Source organism: Astatotilapia calliptera, chromosome 7 (genome assembly GCF_964374335.1).
Source record: "Astatotilapia calliptera chromosome 7, fAstCal68.1, whole genome shotgun sequence".
Taxonomy (NCBI): Eukaryota; Metazoa; Chordata; class Actinopteri; order Cichliformes; family Cichlidae; genus Astatotilapia; species Astatotilapia calliptera.
Window position 1 is genome coordinate 6,136,595 of NC_137428.1, and position 19,078 is coordinate 6,155,672.

The following is a 19,078-nucleotide window of genomic DNA, read 5'->3' on the forward strand; positions in this document are numbered from 1 at the left end:
GTCAAGACAGAATTTTCAGGCCAAGGTCAACTGTAACTCATAATGGCAGTTCTCGACTGCTCTCTGTCTGAAGAGTGAGTGAACTTGCTAACTCTGCAGAGTAAAGTGAAGACTGCCTTCAGATACTTAATTTGCATGTAAATGCACATGCTCTAATTATAAGGGGAACTTGTCCCTGCTTGCCTTCTAATTTAGTGGTGTAAGTGAAAACAAGATGCTAAAATCATAGTTGGACAAAGGATGGCTGTGGTGCTACCCGAGATCTATGTCAGAAAGACAAGAATACAGTTTTCTCATTTCTAAATGTGAATCTTCAAGTTGACTTTAAAGGTTGATCCACAGAAATGACATCATTCACTGTTTCTCAAGTTGGAAACTGTAGCACTTTAACTTCATTTTATCCAGGCTGAAATACAACTTTCAGAGCATTTAATATCCAGCATGACTACCTTGCAAACTTTTCAAAACACTCATTCCACCATTGATCTATTCAGCGTTTACACTGCATAATGAGCCTTTTATTATGGCCTAAAGAACAGATCAAAAATGAATGCATCACAGCAGTGCTTATTTTCAGAACAGTGCTGTCATGTTGACCCAGCGCTTTACTCAGCATCACGGTCATGTCTTGTTTTGTTTTTTTTATTTAATACTTAAAAAAAAAAATTAATTCTAACCAGACAGTTTGTTAAGTTGATGCTTTTAACTGTTTGTAAAACATATATATAATCAGCCAATCACATGGCAGCAACTCTGTACATTGAAGGGGAAGAAAGGTGATTTAAGTGACTTTGAACATCGTTGGTCTCAGACAGACTTCTCTGAGTATTTGAGTATTTCAGAAACTACTGACATACTGAGATTTTCCCATGCTACCATTTCTAGAGTTTACAGAGAACAGTCTGAAAAGGAGAAAATGCCCAGTGACTGCAGGTCTTTAGGCTAAAATACCTTCACGATGTTAGAGGTCAGGAGAATGGTCAAACTGCTTTACGCTGATAGGAAGGCAACAGTAAGACAAATAAACCCTGGTTACAGATGAGTTATACAGAAGACCATCTCTGCATGCACAACACATCAAATCTTGAAGCAGACGAACTACAGCGTTGGATGCCACGCCTGTCGGGTAAAAACAGGATACTGAGGCTACAATTTGAAAAAGCTGACCAGATTTGGACAACAAAAAATTGGAAACATTTTGCCTGGTATGATGAGCCTCAAGTTCTGCTGCCACATTTGGATTGTAAGGTCAAAAATTGACATAAATAACATAAAACCGTGGCTCCATCCTGCCCTGTATTAACAGTTCTGGCCGGAGGTGATGCTCAGTTGGTAACCCTTGTACCAGATGAGCATTGTTTAAAGATGACAGTATTGTTGTTGACCATGTGCATCCTTTTATGATCACAGTGTGCCCATCACCTGATTGCTACGTCCAGCGTGATAATATGCCATGTAACAAAGTCCAAACCTGATAAAGAACAGTTGGGACTGGTGGACCAGCAGATTCACATCATGGTAATGGAGTTGAAAAACATGCAGCAACTGTGGGATACGATCATGTCAATATGAAGTGCTATGCTAAAAAAGGGCAAGTCCCAAGTCTGGAAAAGGACACAGTTAAGAGAGATAAATGAAATGCCACTTCAAGATAATCTAATGTTAGAAGTCAAGAAGGTTAAGGTCACAAGTAAAGACTCCAGTCTGAAACACTGGCTTTAAAGTCACTGCACGAAAAACAGTCTGAAGACAGGCGAGTCTTAAATTAAGACAAGTATGCAAATCTGCAACTGCACTAATCGCAGTGAGGCTTTAAGTCCAGACAATAAAATCCCCATTACGGACAGCCTTGTAGAAGAACAACTACTTACACAGTGGTGATATTTCTGTCATGACTATTCTGTAAACAGTAAAGCTACTAAAAAAGTCAGACACATTGAATGTTCAACCCATATTGTTCAATCACCCAAAATGTGCATGCAATGGAAAGACCCTGAAAGAACGAGTGAAGGCGTGTGAGAAGACTCGCAAAGCAGCATTTATTTTCACTGCACACCCCGATGTCTACGAGTGTCCACGCCACGGTTTGTCTGTCTCAATCTCGCTCTCTCAATCTCTTGCTCCATGTTGAGACAGTAAACACAGATGCTTCAGAGTCCCTGCACAAGCAAACGCAGAACTGTGCTTACACACACACACACACACACAAAACAAAGAGACAGAGAGCTCAAGACAGACAATGCAAACCCACGATCCCCAGAGAAATCTGACAATAAGAGTGATATTAGTGTGCAATGCTATGCGTGTTGGCGTTTTTTTTGGTTTCGGTTGGTGTGTGCACAGACTTTGCAAGTTAGTAATTAAATGCAAAGCAGTTACAAAGGAATGAATACAGTTAAAACCTTTGGGACTTGAGTGCAAAGATAAAACTTTTCAGAGGAAAAACATAAGCAGACAGAAAGATAGATTGAAATGTCACGTCAACACTTGAAGACGAGCTTATTTCAGAAAGTAACAAAGTTCTCTTGTCTTGATGAAGACCTTGGAGGCACCGACATTTTGCCTTGAGCTTTCCATCAATCAAAGCTGTGCTATTACTGCAGAACACCGCCGAGATCTTGGGGCTATCACCAATATTGCATCATATTACATTTTTTGTCTGAGCCACCCAACCAAGGGAGAAGTGTCACAAATCCAAACAGCTACTCTGTAAAAGAAAAAGAAAAAAAATCAGACATGTGTGTGTGTGTGTGGCTCTATTTCCTAGCAAATGGAGCCAATTCTGTGGCTTTTGGCATTCAATTACACAAAATAACGCTGAAAAAGAGGGAGTGCATTGTTCATTGGGTCTATTTCATATAAAAAAAAAGCCCCAAAGCTCTTTTTAAAATCTCCTTCTTTTACAGTGATATCCACATTTATAGAGCACTAATGGTTTGCGGGGGTCATTTCAGAGAAACTCTTAAAACCGTTTTGCTGTCACAAAGATCAGACCAAAGAGTCTTCATCTCTTGTTTGTGTTCATGCACACTAGAAATGGTCTGCCAGGTTTTTTATGAAGTCTCAAATGATTTGCTTCCTGCCCTTCTTTCAGTTTGTTGTGTTCTCTTTTCTCACATTATTGACATGTGGTGATAAAAGCGCTGAAAACATCAGACAAGTCTGTCACCTTGACAAAACAGCATATTTAGGGGGCACACTTAATGACTGACCCACAGTAAAAAGACTTTGTATGACAGAAAACTGTTTTTAACCTGTTTCTCAAACTTAATTATATAGTCACTGACTTTTCGATCTCTACAAATATACATTTGCATATCAATGTGCAGAATCTGTAGGCAGCAGGCAAAATCCCGGTACTGCAAGCTTTCTGGGTACTCTCTACATGAAATCATGGGCCTTAATGCAACCACAAAAACCCTTGGCTTTAATATCACAGTAGATTTTGAAGAATGTATTTGCATTGTTACAGTCAGGCTGTAAACAATGACCGGCACACAAACAGGAAGTCTTGACCTGGATGCTTTGATGATGTTAGATATCAAATATCTGAATATGTGATAGTTACACAGGAAGACTCATTGCTTCTGGTGACAGCACTCAGTGACAAGTCATCAGATGATAACCAATGGGTTACCAGATTGCTGGCTTCGCTTCCATGGTAACCAGCTGTTTCATTCTGTGTATGCGTGAATCTGGAGAAGTTAAAACCAACAAAAATAACTAAATAAATACATTTAAAAACAGAACATTAGACTTTTTCAGTAAGTTACCTTTATCTATCAGTCAGTAAGCAGCTGACCTTAGTTTTAGTCAAACAAAATCTCTGGTACAATGAACATTAAGCATATATAAACAGTTCAAATGGGAGGAACATAAAAGGTGAATAACTGTATGAAAGGTTACTGGTTTATTCCAAATGGCAGAAAGCCTCGCCTAGAGTCCACGGTAGCAATTTAACTTGAATAATACCTTATCCAGTCATTTTTCTAACAGATAAACATGTTTAATATGCATATTCATTGGGTCCCTTTGTGTATGTATGCATGTGCCTGTCTTCCAACCTCTTTTGGCCCACAGAGATTGTTTAGGCTATTGCCAGCACGAAACAGCATGAACAAACTATACAGGCTCCTGCACAGACCCAAAGTGAGTCACAGAGAGTGGAGACCACTGCAGTCACCCTCGATCACTTTTTCCTTCCAAACACTAAAAATGAAGTGATGATAATTTCCGTGACAGCAAACAGTGGCAATTAGTTTTTCCTCCATCCATCCATCCATTCGCTTCCAGTAATGTAGATTAAACCACAATTTCACACAATACTGTGTTATTAGGAATTTGTCAAGTGGGAGGAAATCTTTGGATCCTAATTTGGTCTTCATTTTTGGAGCTTCGTTGTGCTATTTTTTGCACACAACTTCCCAGCGATCGACCGTCAGTCAAACAGTGTAATTAGTATAATGTCAGAGGGCGAAACTTTACTTCAAAAGAAGAAGAAGAGTTTAATTGCAAGACCTGGTACCTCTATTTTGTGTTCCATCAAACAAGCTATTCACTGGTTGTTTTGCAGTGGTGTTGCTGCAGTAGTGTTTTCTATTACTGGTTTTGGGGTCCAATATGTTTTTCTGGTTTATCAGCAAATAAAATTTCAAAAACAACCAATGTATCAATAAGGAAATATTACCAGTTTGGTAATTGCTTATAACAAAAATCTAAGCATGAGCACATAATATTTTGATTTAGGTAATAAAAATAAAAAATAGCGCTTTGGGTGTGCATATGTTAGAGGACAGTGATGTATGTTTTTTCTCTTTTAGGCTACTTTTCTCTTGTATTGTATCCTGAACACTGAAATATCCATCACAAAGCTTCTAATATGAAGTGTTTTTGATGTTTGAACCTGTTTGAATAACATCGTTCACTAAATGTAATTTGGGAGTTTGTAGAAACATTAGTGGATCTCCTGTTTGTTGCCCATAGCTGGCTGTGAATCAGATTATTGCCTTTGATTTTAATACATACCTGCAGCATTACACACCATCCATAAACAAAGAGTGATATGTGCATTTGCAATAAAATCTTTTACGCCGGATGGATCAGAATCTGAAGGTAAATAATCCTGTGTTCTCTACGTTTTAAACATGTCAGCTGTTAAACAGACTCCATATTTATTTGTCGGGAACGTTTGTAATAAAGCAGACACACTCTTGATGAATCCTATGTTCCATGTGAGCTGTCAGTTTTCATCTTCAGAATAGCCGCAGGACCCATACAGTCCCGTCAACGGCTGACTGTTAGCACTGTTGCCTCTCAGTAATGGCTCATTGGTCGTGGGTCCAAATCTAGGCTGGGTCCTTTCTGTATGTTCAGCTTCCTCCCAAAGACATGCATGAGGGTTAGGTTAGCTGGTGAGTCTAAATGGTTGTCTGCCAATATGAGCCCTGCAACATATGGTGCCTTTGCAGGGTATACCCCGCCTTCCTCTTAGTGCTTAAAATCTGATACTTTGTTACTTTTAATTTTACCAAATAATAATATGTGCCTGTGTTTTCAGTAGATTACGGTAGCTGCCCCCTCATCAGGGCTGCTTGTTGGTGACACATCAGATTTGTGCATTTCTTGATCGATGACATTAGTCATTGAAATGAACTGATACATCTTAAAATTTTCAATTATCTGTTGTGCATTGTAAGTCCGACTCCTGGCAATGCCATCTCTAGTTGTTCTTATAAGAGTGATGGAACCAAGTATGAGATCAGTTCTTTTTTTTTGAAGATTAACCTACTGGGAACCAGTTTTCTGTTGTTTAAGTTTAATCAGTGATGGAGCTGTAATTACTTATGCCAAATAAATATTTCCTGCAGACAGATATTTAAAATTCACATTCATTGCAGCAGAATAAAGTTATCAGACACCAAAGTGCAGCAAATGCTCTTGCTCAGTATTTGGGTATTGCTTGAATAACCATAATGTTAGATTAAACTGCGATGCAGATTTGCATAACGATCATTTATTTATATGTTTTGGATGGCTATAAAATGCCCTAAAATGATATGTCACCTACTTCTGAGAATTCATTTTGTCAGACACTCGAAGAGCTAGAACTGAATCCCCAAAGAATCAAAGAGGCCTGTACTCATTGTCTTGATGCATAATGTATTTAATAAGTCTTAATCAGAGCAGCGCGCATTATTTATGCAAACCTCAAGCATCTGAAGCAACCAGCTTGCCAGGCATAATAAATAGAAGTTGTGTAAACTCTTGGAAGTTCCTTGAAGTCAATAAGCACACAGTTGTCCTTGTAATCTTCTGCCCATCAGAAAACAGAGACGGGCTGTTAGAGGCGGTGCTTGGGCTTTGGGTGCTAACAGAAGCAATAATTACTGCAGGATTACTTTAGAGGGTGATTACACTACATATCAGGTCACCATCATTCCAACCCTGCACACATCCTTCACACCCTTTTCTTTATAGCTCTCCAAGTTCTACTTGGCTTGTGTAATTGCCTCTGTCTCAAGCCTATGGCTTTAAACGGATTGAGTTTGTTTATCCCCAGCTAAACTCAGAACCCCGGATAATCTGTGCAAGAAAAAAAGAAGAAGATAATATCTCCCGTCTGCTCAACGCTTCGCTTATCCAAACAAGCTCCGTTTGTCTCCCTGAGCAATAACACGTTGCTGGCCTAGATAAATATGACCCACGTCCCACAGTAACACAAGGAGGGCTGGGAAAAACACACACGCAGTCCCACTCTTATACCCGTATGCCCATTCAGCGCATGTATAAGCACAAAGGCACACATTTCAGAGCAGACAATGAGTGCCGGGTGAGTGCGATACCGAGTCTCCCTCACAGATGCACACTGGCAGCACATGTTCTCCAAGGTCTGACACATTAAGGCAGAAGTCTTTTAATGGTAGTAATGGGGACAAAGAGAAGATTATTGCTTAAGCAAAAAAAACTATGAGCAGCAGCTCTCAGTTGTGGTGTTTTAGTGAAGCAGCAGGCGGGCACATTCCAGGACAGCTGCCAGAGACAACGGAGCACCGGAGAGCAAGGAGAGAGAACAGCCATACAGGGAAACACAACTGTGTTCATTTGGCTTCTCTTTCTATGCGCAATAACAATCATGACTTTGCAGAACTAGCAGCATAATTAACTTGAGGAAAATAAAGTTTCAGGCATTGTTGTGCATAACTCATTTCAAGTATTATTATGTAAACCTCAATGATAAAGAGAAGCCTGGCTTGATGGATTTAGGTCATTTAGATAAAAAGCCAGACTCACTGTCATGCTGCATCTTCTCTTATCGACCCACTATTATAAAATGGGACACAAAGGACAGCGTATTTAATGAATGAAGTCATCTTAATAACTTGTTTCTGTTACCAAGTGAATCCAAAGTAAAGTTTGCATTTCGATAATCAAGTGAACTATGCTAGGTATCCGTTTTTCAACCCCCACATTAACTTTTCAGAACTTTTCCAAACCAAGCAGTCTTGACAAGAGCTTATCTCATTGGTCCTTAATCATTTCCCACATTTTTGGGAAAAGTGGAAATCACAACTGTCAATTAAAGAACAAAGAGAATCTGATGGATTCTACCAATATGTATCAAACAGATTGCAAAGGCAGATTGTCAACTTTAATTCAGTTCAAGCTCAGCCCACACTGTTCCAGTTTCTGCTCTCTGCCTACTCCCTGGTATCAGCTTCACTCCAGACTCTGCTGGGACTCTGAGGTTGAGACAGGGAGGTGCAAGGAGCAGAAATCACACAGAAGTTTGAACTGTTTAAACCAAAAAGCTAGTTAGCTGAACTGCATGACTGCCCAGCTGAATTAGATGTCACCGAATGTCCTTCATCTGAATTCAGACAAAACCAAGGTCCTATTGGGAGCGACCAAACAATGTGGGGTGTTTCTGGAATCTTTGTTTTCCTACAGTGAGCTAGAAAGAAAAATCCACATTTATAAAGTTTACTTTTTCTGCCTTAAGAGGTTTTCACAACACTTTCATCCTCAAGAACTCAATTTTTCAGACCAGCACACAGCTAGTTTCAACAGTTGGTGTTTTTCTCTTTCGTGTTCAATGTTTTTAATGGATGACTTTTTTGGGGGTGTGTGTTGTTGTTTATCCTCTGGCTGCTGTTTGTCATTTATCATTTGCAAAGAATGTTCATTAAAAATGTTCTTGTTTGAGAAGTTGGAGAACAAACCTAGAGGCAACTCTGCTGCAGGAGGCAAAGACAGGCATGTGAGACTTCACACTATATAGAATTACCAGAGCAAAAGCAGCCCAGTAAATGAACCAATGAACCAGTAAACAAATATATTAAGTATCAGTTCAATCTCTCCCTCTCTTTTAGTCTCTGCGGGCAGAACAAATGACTGTGAATTAACAATTCACCTGAAGAATGTTGGAAAAAACTGATATTTCAGCAAAGCCTGGACATTTTTATGCATTTCTTTAAAAAGATGCTTTAAAAGAAAACTAATGTCACAACATGGATTTATTTAAAAGTACATTTAAAGTTTGTCTATAAAAAATATAGAAATACAAATGGAATAATGTTCAGAATCACCTGTGTTTGGGACCCACCACAGTGTGCAGTGTGCAACCAAGAACCCAGGTTGCATGTGGGGGATGAACTGATAAGTGAAATTTTTATGTCTAGGTTTAATTATTTGTATTTTTTAGCACCTTGAAGTGCATCTGCAGTATAAGAAATAAAGGTGTTTTTTTTCTTCTCTTGAATCCTTTTGTCAGGGCCAGCCCCACTGATGGGGTGCAGAAACACCGCAGGTGAGGCTTGGACAAACAGGTGGAAAATATAAAGTAAAGGTAAGGTGAAGGATTTTTTTTCTTAGAAAATAAACAGGCAAGGATTTCCTGACCGTTATTCAAGTAAAGTTCAACTTGAAACCGTCTTTTGTTGTTGTTTGATGTGAACTTTTTTGGGTGTTGAAGTGAGGCAAGCTGGAAAAAGTGAGTGTCTTTAAATGAAGAACGGCAAATACGGCTCGTTTCAGACAAAGAGTGAACTAAGGGGCTGCACCAAGATGCTAACCCCAACTCGTCGCGGCAGATGGCCCCGCCCCTCCCTGAGCCTGGTTCTGCCAAAGGTTTCTTCCCACTGTCGCCAAAGTGCTTGCTCATAGGGGGTCATATGATTGCTTTACAATATAAAGCGCCTTGAGGCGACTGTTGTTGTGATTTGACACTGTATAAATAAAATTGTATTTAATTTAATTATATCCCAATTCATAAGAATTATTTTGGATTGTGATTCATGCAAAGCTACTGAGATAGCAGACAGCGTTAAGATTATTATAACAATCCTAAACACTGTATTTAGCTGAAGCATTATGTAGCCCTTAGTGATGTTTAGGAAGTTTAAAGACTGCCTCGCATACATCCATCTTTATTAGCACATTTGGTCGCCTGTGTCGCTGATTTGCTTATTCATTGCAATGACAAATGTTAATGTACAATAAAGCTGTCAGTAAATACTAGAAATTCAATCACAGAAACAAAATTTTCCAAAAAAATGCATTTGAATGTGAAACTTAAATACATTTTTAAAAAGAGCACAACCAACAGACCTCTGTTTTCCAAGTTCAACAGAATGAGAAGCTGGGATTCCACCAGAGAAGCTGTTAGACCCACCTCTGTAGGGGGGTTAACAACCGATAGCCCACCATAAGGCATACTGTGTGTGTCAAAACCAGAACAACATAGGTCAAGCTTTTGCTGACTCAGTTTTCATATACACCGCTGCCAGAGCAGAGAAAGCGGTGACTGATTCAGCGTACCATAATTGGTAGTGGATGAATATCAGCGGAACAAGTTAAGGCAAACTGTGTTAAGTCATAGCACTTGCCTGAAACTTACTGTTTTAATTTTACTTGTGAAGGTCTTTAGTTCTACTAACTTTCGAGGCTCTTTCAGCCTGTTAGGCTGCATAAATAACAGTTAAAGGCTGTAGTAATCTAATTACATACATGAGCTAGTTTGTCAGCTTGTGCCTAAAAAACAGAAAACTCTCTGGTGATTAGGCCTGATGGGCAGATGGAGGCGGTGGTGGTGGAGTGGTCAGGAGTCACAATATTCTAATGGTTTGATTTTGTAGTGTGAAACCAGCAGCAGGAATAAGCATCGCACCACCCACATACTTGTTTTCATTTCAGTCACCGTCTGATAGCAGCTCAAAAAAAAGCCACTTTTAAAAACATTGCTCTCCTTGTGGTCAAACTCTCCTCGGGGTGTCTTTAATTAGTGTGTTTTGAAGTAAATAAGACAAATGCTGAAAAAAAGAGAGAGAAGTCGTTCCGCACAGTGTTACGGATTTAAGATAACTGCTTCAAACGTGGGAAAGTTCATATATGATTGGCTGTCCAGATTCCAACTTTCACTCTTTCTACTGGGATCATCGGGTTTCCACTAAGCTGTTTAACCAAAGCCATGGAGGTCCAGCAAACGCAGATGTTCCTAGCATGATTGAAATGGAAGCTTGTGGTTTAGGACAAAGAGACTGATAAATAACTGACACTCACTGGCTAAAACAAGTGGTTAAACCTTCTCAGTCCTCTCTTTAAACCCATGGTTACATGAAAGCGGCCTCTCGCTCATGTTTGGTAAGAGTCTGGTTAGGATCAGCATGTTGAAACACAGCTACAGATGTGTGTTCCTGTTTACACTGAGCAGGAGGTAATTGAGGAAGTCTGGCCCTCTCTTCAGGAGCTCTCTGCCGCTCAGTGGGAGTTGTGTTACTACTGAACCAAACATTTCACATCTCGCTCTCTTAACTCTCCTTGTTTATCTCTTTTCTCTCCGTCCCTATATGCCTCTTTCTCTCCTCCTCTGCCTTCCCCTTCTTCCGCTGAAAGAAATATCTGCTATTTAGCAGGGAATGATGCCATGTCTGCCTCACCCTGAAAGAGCTGCACCAAAGCGGTAGCAAGAATCTCTTTCTTTTTCCACCACAACAGCTTTCTAGCTTCATCCAGGGAAGCTGTGTTGCATCTGTCAGCAATACCTCCTTTAACCTCCGTACCAGAAGACAGCAGGGAGCAGCTAAGTCGACTCCCATGTGCATTAAAGCATACAAATGAGTTCATCTTTTGGGAACTTTCCCAAGGAGCAAAGAGCACATTCGGTATGCAGCGATCCCACCTCCTTCCTCCTTCTCTCCACACCTGCTTAGCCTTACCTGGAACTGGCCGGTGTAGTCGTCATCTGTGGTGCCCTCTCTGCCCTCTTTCAGTGCGATGAGAGTGAAGCCTCTGAAATAAGCAGGGCTGGTTGCCAGGAGGACCACTGTAAAAGATGTGTGCATAGAAACTCAACAATAACACAAAAGAGGCGTTTACATTGTTACATCAGGGTCTTGCTGTTACAGAGGGTCACCCAGGGAAACATGTAAAAGCAGCACTCCTTTGAGTATTGGACTGATGTGGAAGAGTGAGGGATATAAATACTAGTTTAGCATCTCACAGCAGAATAAAAAAAGACTATAAAACTATAAATCTTTTTGGAGTTTTGTGTGGGGAACAGGTCAGGAACAGGAGCCAGATAATGAGATGTGGGTGAAATTTTATTTGGCTCAGCCTTACCTTGACTTTCATACTATTTGTCTTAAATTTGCTCCTGGCGCTGAGGAGAAGTGTCAATATTATCAGCTTTATCTGTTTGGTTTTTTTAGTCAACTTATTTCCTACTTAAGCACCATGAAGGCTGGGGGATATTTCTTCTTTGGTGGTGTCCTTCATAGGACCCTGATAGCTGATTAAAATTTAGACATGGATTGCTGAAATGTGGTGTCACAGCCAAAAACATTGCATGATCAGGGGTATGATCACAGCAGGGAGATTTTAAAACAAGGTGACCTTTTTTTTCTTTTCTTTTTTTACAATCCGTGTTTTAAATGCCTGCAGCAAAACTGCAGCACATCAGGTCACATCCAACACTCTTCCACTGGACTCATTTCAATTTTTAGAAAAAAAAGAAGCTTTGTACTTAAAACATGCCAGTGAATTGTGATTACAATTGATTAGTGATTCTTCTAAACTCATCAACAATCTCTGTGCCACAGGCCAAAGAGGCCTTTTTTGAAACGTGCTCATATTCATCTGATAGGAGGAGTTTAAATTTGTAGGGGTCAGCTTAATTGGAGCCAGATCTGTGTGAGTCTTCCTGTGGATACTTGTATGTTAGTGTGTGTTTGCGTCCATTTCCTGGCAACGAGAGAAGAGGAAGTGAATATAGGTCAGACATTATAACTCTAAGTATCCTTATCAAACCAGTACTCTCCCAGAAGGGGCCAGAGGAAGCAGACTGGGTTTGGAAAATTGCGTCCTTCAGGCTACAATTTTCTAATAAAATGTGATTGCTGTGGTTATTACCTTGATGCCAGTGAGAACATGTGATTACACATAGTTGTGGTTTTGGAAGTGAAACACAGCAGAAATTGAAAAGTACACGTGCCTCTGTTTCAACTTGGCAAACAATCCACTTGCTAAATTTTCTGAGGATTGCGCGCTAATTGCGCAAAGTGTCAAAACAAGCCAACTCTACCTCTGTAAGTGCTGCCAGGCCGGTAGGTATCCGGGTCTCCCTCCACTCTGAGCCTGAACTCATGGTGCCCATCCCTCCGGGTCCCGTGGGTCTGCGCCCGGAGGATCCGCCCGCAGTACCCGTCCGACCTCCCTCCGAAGGGCTCCTCCACGAACGCGATGGCGTTGCACACAAAACTCGAGACGAAATAGTACTGCAAAAGCAGCAGATGCAGATACATCCCCATCTCGGAACTGCAGCCCGGAGATGGAGCGTACGCTGGCAGTTCAATCAAAACAATACACAACCCAGCAGGGGAAAGGCGAAACAGCGGACAGAAGAACAGTTCCTGCCCCCTCCCCCGGGAACTCCCACTGAACTACGGCAGCGTCACAGTCAGTGGTAAAGGTGAAGAGAAGGAGACGAGTCCATCCTGAAGTGAGGAGAGCGCGCGTCTGGGGCGCACCACGGTAAAGCGGTCCCGAGAGGGGAGAGTGAATGAAGAGCTGCTGCCGCTGCTGCTGTTCCTAAATCAGTCAGTGGTGCTGATAGAGAGACTGAAAGCAGACTTGAAGGACTTGAGGGAAAGTCCAAACGGTAGCTTAATGAGGACCGTTTACCTCCCACCCTCCTTCCTCCGTTCGCCTGAAATACGCACAGTAACACTCAGTCTGTGTGGTTCTCGTGGGGGAAATTACAAATGTTTTGCCTGGTGGTCTAATGTAAAAACAGATTTTAAACACTCTTAAAGACACCAGGAAGTCGTTACAACCGTAAAAGTCTAGTTACTTGCAAAGTGAAGCAGGAACAGACCCGTGAGTCTTTTTCCTGAAATGCTATGCGCATTTTATCCACATTGGCCCAATGTGAGCGATATCATTTGCTTCTTTCATGTACTTTGTGTATTTGTCCATTTGCCTGTAGTTTAATATGAATGACACATGTGACACATAAACACAACATTAAAGTCTCTGAAGCTTGACCGTCAGACAACAATGAACCGTAAAAATGCGTAAGTGATCGTTTCAATTGCGTCATTCTCATCATAATTTATTTCACTGTTTTATTCCATCTTTCCCCCTCACACATCTAGTTCGTGTAAAGCACCAATTCATCTCCCCTTGCATCTACAAACACACTAACCACAACCGCTTTCTAATTATTTATGGAAGCCAGTCAGTTAAACCGGGAGGCAGCTTGTTCCGTCCAGCAGGTGACGCCAAAGTATCTTTGCGCCTTAAGCTACTTGGTAAACTTGTCACTCTTCTCATCACCGCACTTTTCTTCCATCTCGTCAAGTTTTATTATAGTATGGAGAAAAGTATGAGGGATTATGGAAATGCGGCGGGGTGTGGGTTTTAGGGCTCATATTAAATGTGTAGTTTGGACTCAGCTGAAGCAAGAAGTTTAAGTTAGATGATATTTTGATCCATTTCCCTTTTTTTAATTTATCTTGTTCCTTTATGACATTTTACAGCCCTCATTTTATTCTGTCTGACATATAAAGCAACTCTGAGTAACTTTAATTTCTGCTTTTATTTAACCGATATCATCAATGACAGCTTTTTGGGAGAACAAATGTACGCGTGGGTGTGTGTTTAAATAATAGATGACACACAGAATTGAGCTGGACAAAATAAACTTGTACTGAACTTGCATGCAATTATAATTGACATGTTGTATCTGCATGCCAAATATGTGTGCATGTGTTCATACCTAGGGAGTATTACCTAACTCAGAGTAGAGCTGGAAATAGTTAAATTAAACGGTATTGCCTGTGATAGAGCCCATCTGGAGGTACTCTGCTTTATAAGCTATCTGACGGATGTCTGACGTCTGTAGCAAAGCTTTGACCAAGATGTGGAGTCCGAACAACTCATCAGCCTCTCAGAATGAAAACAGCCTGCTTGTATGCTAGCCAGAAACATTCCTGCAGTGAAACAAAGCTTTTCAGGAGAGAGTATTGGTGTAAAATGTCCTAGTCTGGTCCTCTGGAACATGTTTTCTTAATACTGTAGAATAGCAAGAAGCAGTTTAATCTCATTAAGTATTTACATTAAATGTGGTTATGCAAGTTTTACCAGTGAAGTCAGAAGAATTCAGCAGAGTAGTAGTATGAAATGAGTTCCTTTGTCTCCTGACTATAAGTTAATACGAGAGTGTAAAATATCTCCTTTGTGTAAAAAGTCCTGTAGCCACTGCATCTGTCTTGTCTAGTCAATCTGCCTGCCTAAATAAGACTTGCATGAAGGTAATAAGGTTCTAATGCAGGAAGTATAGGCCAAAAGGGTGTATTAAATATGAAAATTGCACTGATCTTAGAGTGTGGAAGTCATTTCCTCTAATGGACCATAAAGATTCTAAAAAAGCTCTTGATATCATGCTCAAGTGTGTAATAGAATTTCTAATCATTTTACAAAGCCCTTTTTTTCTGCACATAGAAAGCATTTTCTTTATTTAATTCAATTCATTTCAATTGTATTTATATAGCACTAAATCCCAACAGTTGCCTCAGGGCGCTTTATAGTGTAAAGAAAAGGACCTACAATAATCCAAAAAAAACCAGAGAAAACCCCCCCAAATCATTTGACCCCCTGTGACAAAGCGTATTGGCGACAGTGGGAAGGAAAAACTCCCTTTAAACAGGAAGAAACCTCAGGCAGAACTGTCTCAGACAGGGTCAGCCGTCTGCCGCAATTGGTTGGGGTGAAGGGAAGAAGATAGGACAAAGACACGCTGTGGAAGAGAGCCAGATAAATAATGACCAACGATTAAATGCAGATCGGTATATAAACACACATTTCTCCCACTGAAAACACTATGTCCAGATGAACAGAATCAACCTTTTGGGATAAACACATAGTGAGTGAACAAAAAAGGTGAGTAAAAAAGAAACACTGATTGCATTATAGGACGCCTCTTGCAGCCTAGGCCCAATGCAGCGTAAGTAAGGGAAGAATCTCTAAATTTACAAATATCAATAAGGAAAGTTGTAAGCCTAATATTAAAAGTTGAGAAGGTGTCTCCTGAATCCAAACTGGGAGCTGGTCCCACAGAAAACAGGTCTGGAAGCTGAAGGCTCTGCCTCCCATGTAGGAACCACAAGTAAAACAACAGTCTGAGAGCAAAGTACTGGACTAGGGTGATACAGTACAATTTAGGATAAGATGGGGCCTGATTATTCAAGACTTTGTATGTGATGAGAAGAGTTTTAAAACTGCATTTGACAGGGAGTCAATGAAGAGGAACCTCTCTTTCTAGTCCCTGTCAGTACTCTTCCAGAAGGATTTTGAATCAACTGAAGGCTTTTCAGGGAGCTTTTAGGACATCCTGATAAAAAATGAATTACAGTAGTCCAGCCTAGAAGCAATAAATAGATGATGATTATCTAATTTTAGAGATGGTGCACAAATGGAAGAAAGCAGTCCTACATGTCTGATCAAAAACAACTCCAAGATTCCTCACAGTGCTGCTGACGGCCAACCCAATGCCATCCAGAGTAAGAATGTTGTTAAATACCTAATTTCTAAGATTTTTTGGGCCGAGTACAATAACCTCAGTTTTATCTGAATTTAGAAGCAGGTCCATGTCTTTATGTCTTTCAGACATTCCTGTAGTTGAGCTAGTTGGTGTGTGTTATCTGGTTTCATGCATAGATAAAGTTGAGTGTCATCTGCATAGCAGTGAAAATGTATTCTTCTGATGATACTGCCTAAGGGAAACATGTATAATGTAAACAGAATTGGTCCTAGCACTGAACCCTGTGGAACACCATAATTAACCTTATTGTGTGAAGAGGACTCTCCATTTACATGAACAAATTGGAATTTATTAGATAGATATGATGCAGCGCACTGAATACCTACAGTATGCTCTCGCTGTGATAAAATATGGTCAGCAGAATCAAACGCTGCACTGAGGTTTTAGCAGGACGAGGAAAGAGATGAGTCCACTGTCAGAAGCCACAAGAAGATAATTTATAACCTTCACTAGTGCCATTTATGTCTGTGAGATGGTTATGAGTAATTTAAAAAAAATTTATTTGTGATGAAATTCATAAAGTCATTACTCGTTATGATTAAAGAAATTCTTGGCTCAACATAGCTCTGAGTTTTTGCAAGCCTCATTACAGTGATGAAGAATAACCCAGGATTCTTATTTCCTTCAATCAGGGATGAATAACAAGAGGTTCTGGCTTCACAGAGGGTATTTTTGTAGAGCAACAAACTATGTTTCCAGTCTAAATGAAAATCTTCTAAATTTGTGAGATGCCATTTACTCTCCAGCTTATGAGTTATCTGCTTTAAGGTCCACATTTGAGAGTTATACCACATCAAGTACTTCTGATTCAAGGCTTTCTTTTTCAGCAGACCCACAGTATCCAGAGTCGTATAGAGTGAAGATGTACAACTATTACCAAGATAATTGACCTCTGTATGAGTAGGACTCAGGGAGCTGCTCTGCACTGCACATGCAGGTGCAGAAAGGACAGGTGAAGAGGCTATGCTGCTAGCGAGTCAGCTACAGTGAATCCCTAAATACCGTGAATATAATTAGTAGGTGATTCAACACAGAGTGTGCTTTGGATAAAGCGTATGAAGATTACACCGCGAAATAAGACAGTATCTGAAAGTTTTAATTAAATGGGCTCCAGAGCTAAGCTGCACAAGCACAGCACTAGATTACTGTCATGGATTGACAGCAATTATTTAATTTATTTAATTTATGTGTGTCTAATTGAAATGTGATGCTTTTGTTTGACAGATACTTAATATTGAATAACCTGGGAAGGATGGAGACTATGTATCTAAATGTAAAAAAGTTTAAAAACCTTCTTTAATATTTTATACTGGAAAATGTCTAAAACGAACCTCACTAAAATCCTAAAAAGCATTGTGACATTATTTAATGATTGCTGTCATTAAGCAACAATTTAGGGTTAAAAGCTTTGCTTTTAAATTAAACTCCGATGCAATTTGATCTTTTCAGATTATATGATGACTTGCCCCACTATAATGTAGGACACAGGCTTTCCACATTGAAACCGTGGATGGCTGGGATCCAGATAGGCATCAGAGACAAATGAGATCTATTTATCAAATTAAAATACTTGATGAAATCCAGTGTATCTACTACTGAAAGCAAATTGAGAAAAGTTGAATTAAGTAAAAAAAAAAAAAACAACCCTCAAAGCTGAGGACTATGGGCTTCTCTTGTATAAAGTTAGTTGAAATGTCATTTGTAACCTCTTGGCCTCAAGGCCAAGCAGCAAAATCTGTTATCTCAGCTCTCTTGGAGAGGCATTCATCATTGTGTCACGATGTCTTTAATAAGGATAGAACACTGTAGAGTGCAGGCACACACACACACACACACACACACACACACACACACACACACACACACACACACACACACACACACACACACACACACCATCAGCACCACCAAAGCACTGACAAGTGATCACTGATCGTATCACTGCACAGATAAAAGAAGATCAAACAGGTACGATCAGACTCAATGAAACATAATTACGACAGACAGTGTGTTTGTGTGTTTTACCCAGTATGTATGGAACTATACATGTGTAGTGGAAATATACAGCAGGGCAGCACGGTAGCACGGTGGTTAGCACTGTTGCTGCACAGCAAGAAGGTCCTGAGTTCAATTCCACCATCAGGCCGGGGTCTTTCTGTGTGGAGTTTGCATGTTCTCCCCGTGTTTGCGTGGGTTCTCTCCGGGTACTCCAGCTTCCTCCCACCGTCCAAAGACATGCAGTTTGTGGGGATAGGTTAATTGGATAATCCAAATTGCCACTAGGTGTGAATGTGAGTGTGAATGGTTGTCTGTCCTTGTGTGTTAGCCCTGCGACAGACTGGCGACCTGTCCAGGGTGTACCCAGCCTCTCGCCCTATGACAGCTGGGATTGGCTCCAGCACCCCCCACGACCCTGAAAAGGATAAGCGGTAGCGAATGGATGGATGGATGGATGTACTTTCTGAGGCTGTTTTCCACTGATGCTGCACTACAGAGAACATCACATTAAGAAAAATAATGATTTTGTGTAATGCTAAAGTGATTTCTGCATCTCCTTCATTGTGGGACAGCGTCAGGCTTAAATGCTTTGATTGAATATCATGTATAAATGCATCAGTTTTGAAGTTTACAACCTTTACAAGCTTACAGATTTTGTAAGGCATTCTTCCCCAGCCTCATTTGTGGCACCAATGTTGCTTTTTGTTGGGATACCCATCCATTATCTGTTCTAACCCAGAATTTCCCAAATATGAGATAAAGCATTTCTCCTCTTGCAGCAGATAGTACCTGATACTGTTGCGGTTGTTACTGTTGTTTTTTTGTTTTGTTTTTTTGTTTTGTTTTTTTTTTTGGGGGGGGGGGGGGGGGCATCAACTGATGCACCGAAACACCCTCTTTTATGAGGGCACCACTTAGGCTCAAGCAAAAAGTCTGGGTTAAAATAAAAACCTAATAACCAATCATGATACCTATTATCTCTGG

General features: G+C 40.4%; 1 protein-coding gene across 1 annotated transcript in view; it reads right to left on the reverse strand.

The window, feature by feature from the left end:
- spon1b (spondin 1b) overlaps positions 1 to 13,056 on the reverse strand; it is a 118,584-nt gene extending 105,528 nt beyond the window's left edge. Inside the window, exons 1-2 of the mRNA XM_026172776.2 lie at positions 12,578 to 13,056; positions 11,214 to 11,320 (exon numbers count right to left, since the gene is read on the reverse strand). Of these exons, the coding sequence (XP_026028561.1) occupies positions 11,214 to 11,320; positions 12,578 to 12,803 (333 nt within the window). The 5' untranslated portion in view covers positions 12,804 to 13,056. The remainder of the gene's footprint in view (positions 1 to 11,213; positions 11,321 to 12,577) is intronic.
- Positions 13,057 to 19,078: the final 6,022 nt, after the last annotated feature.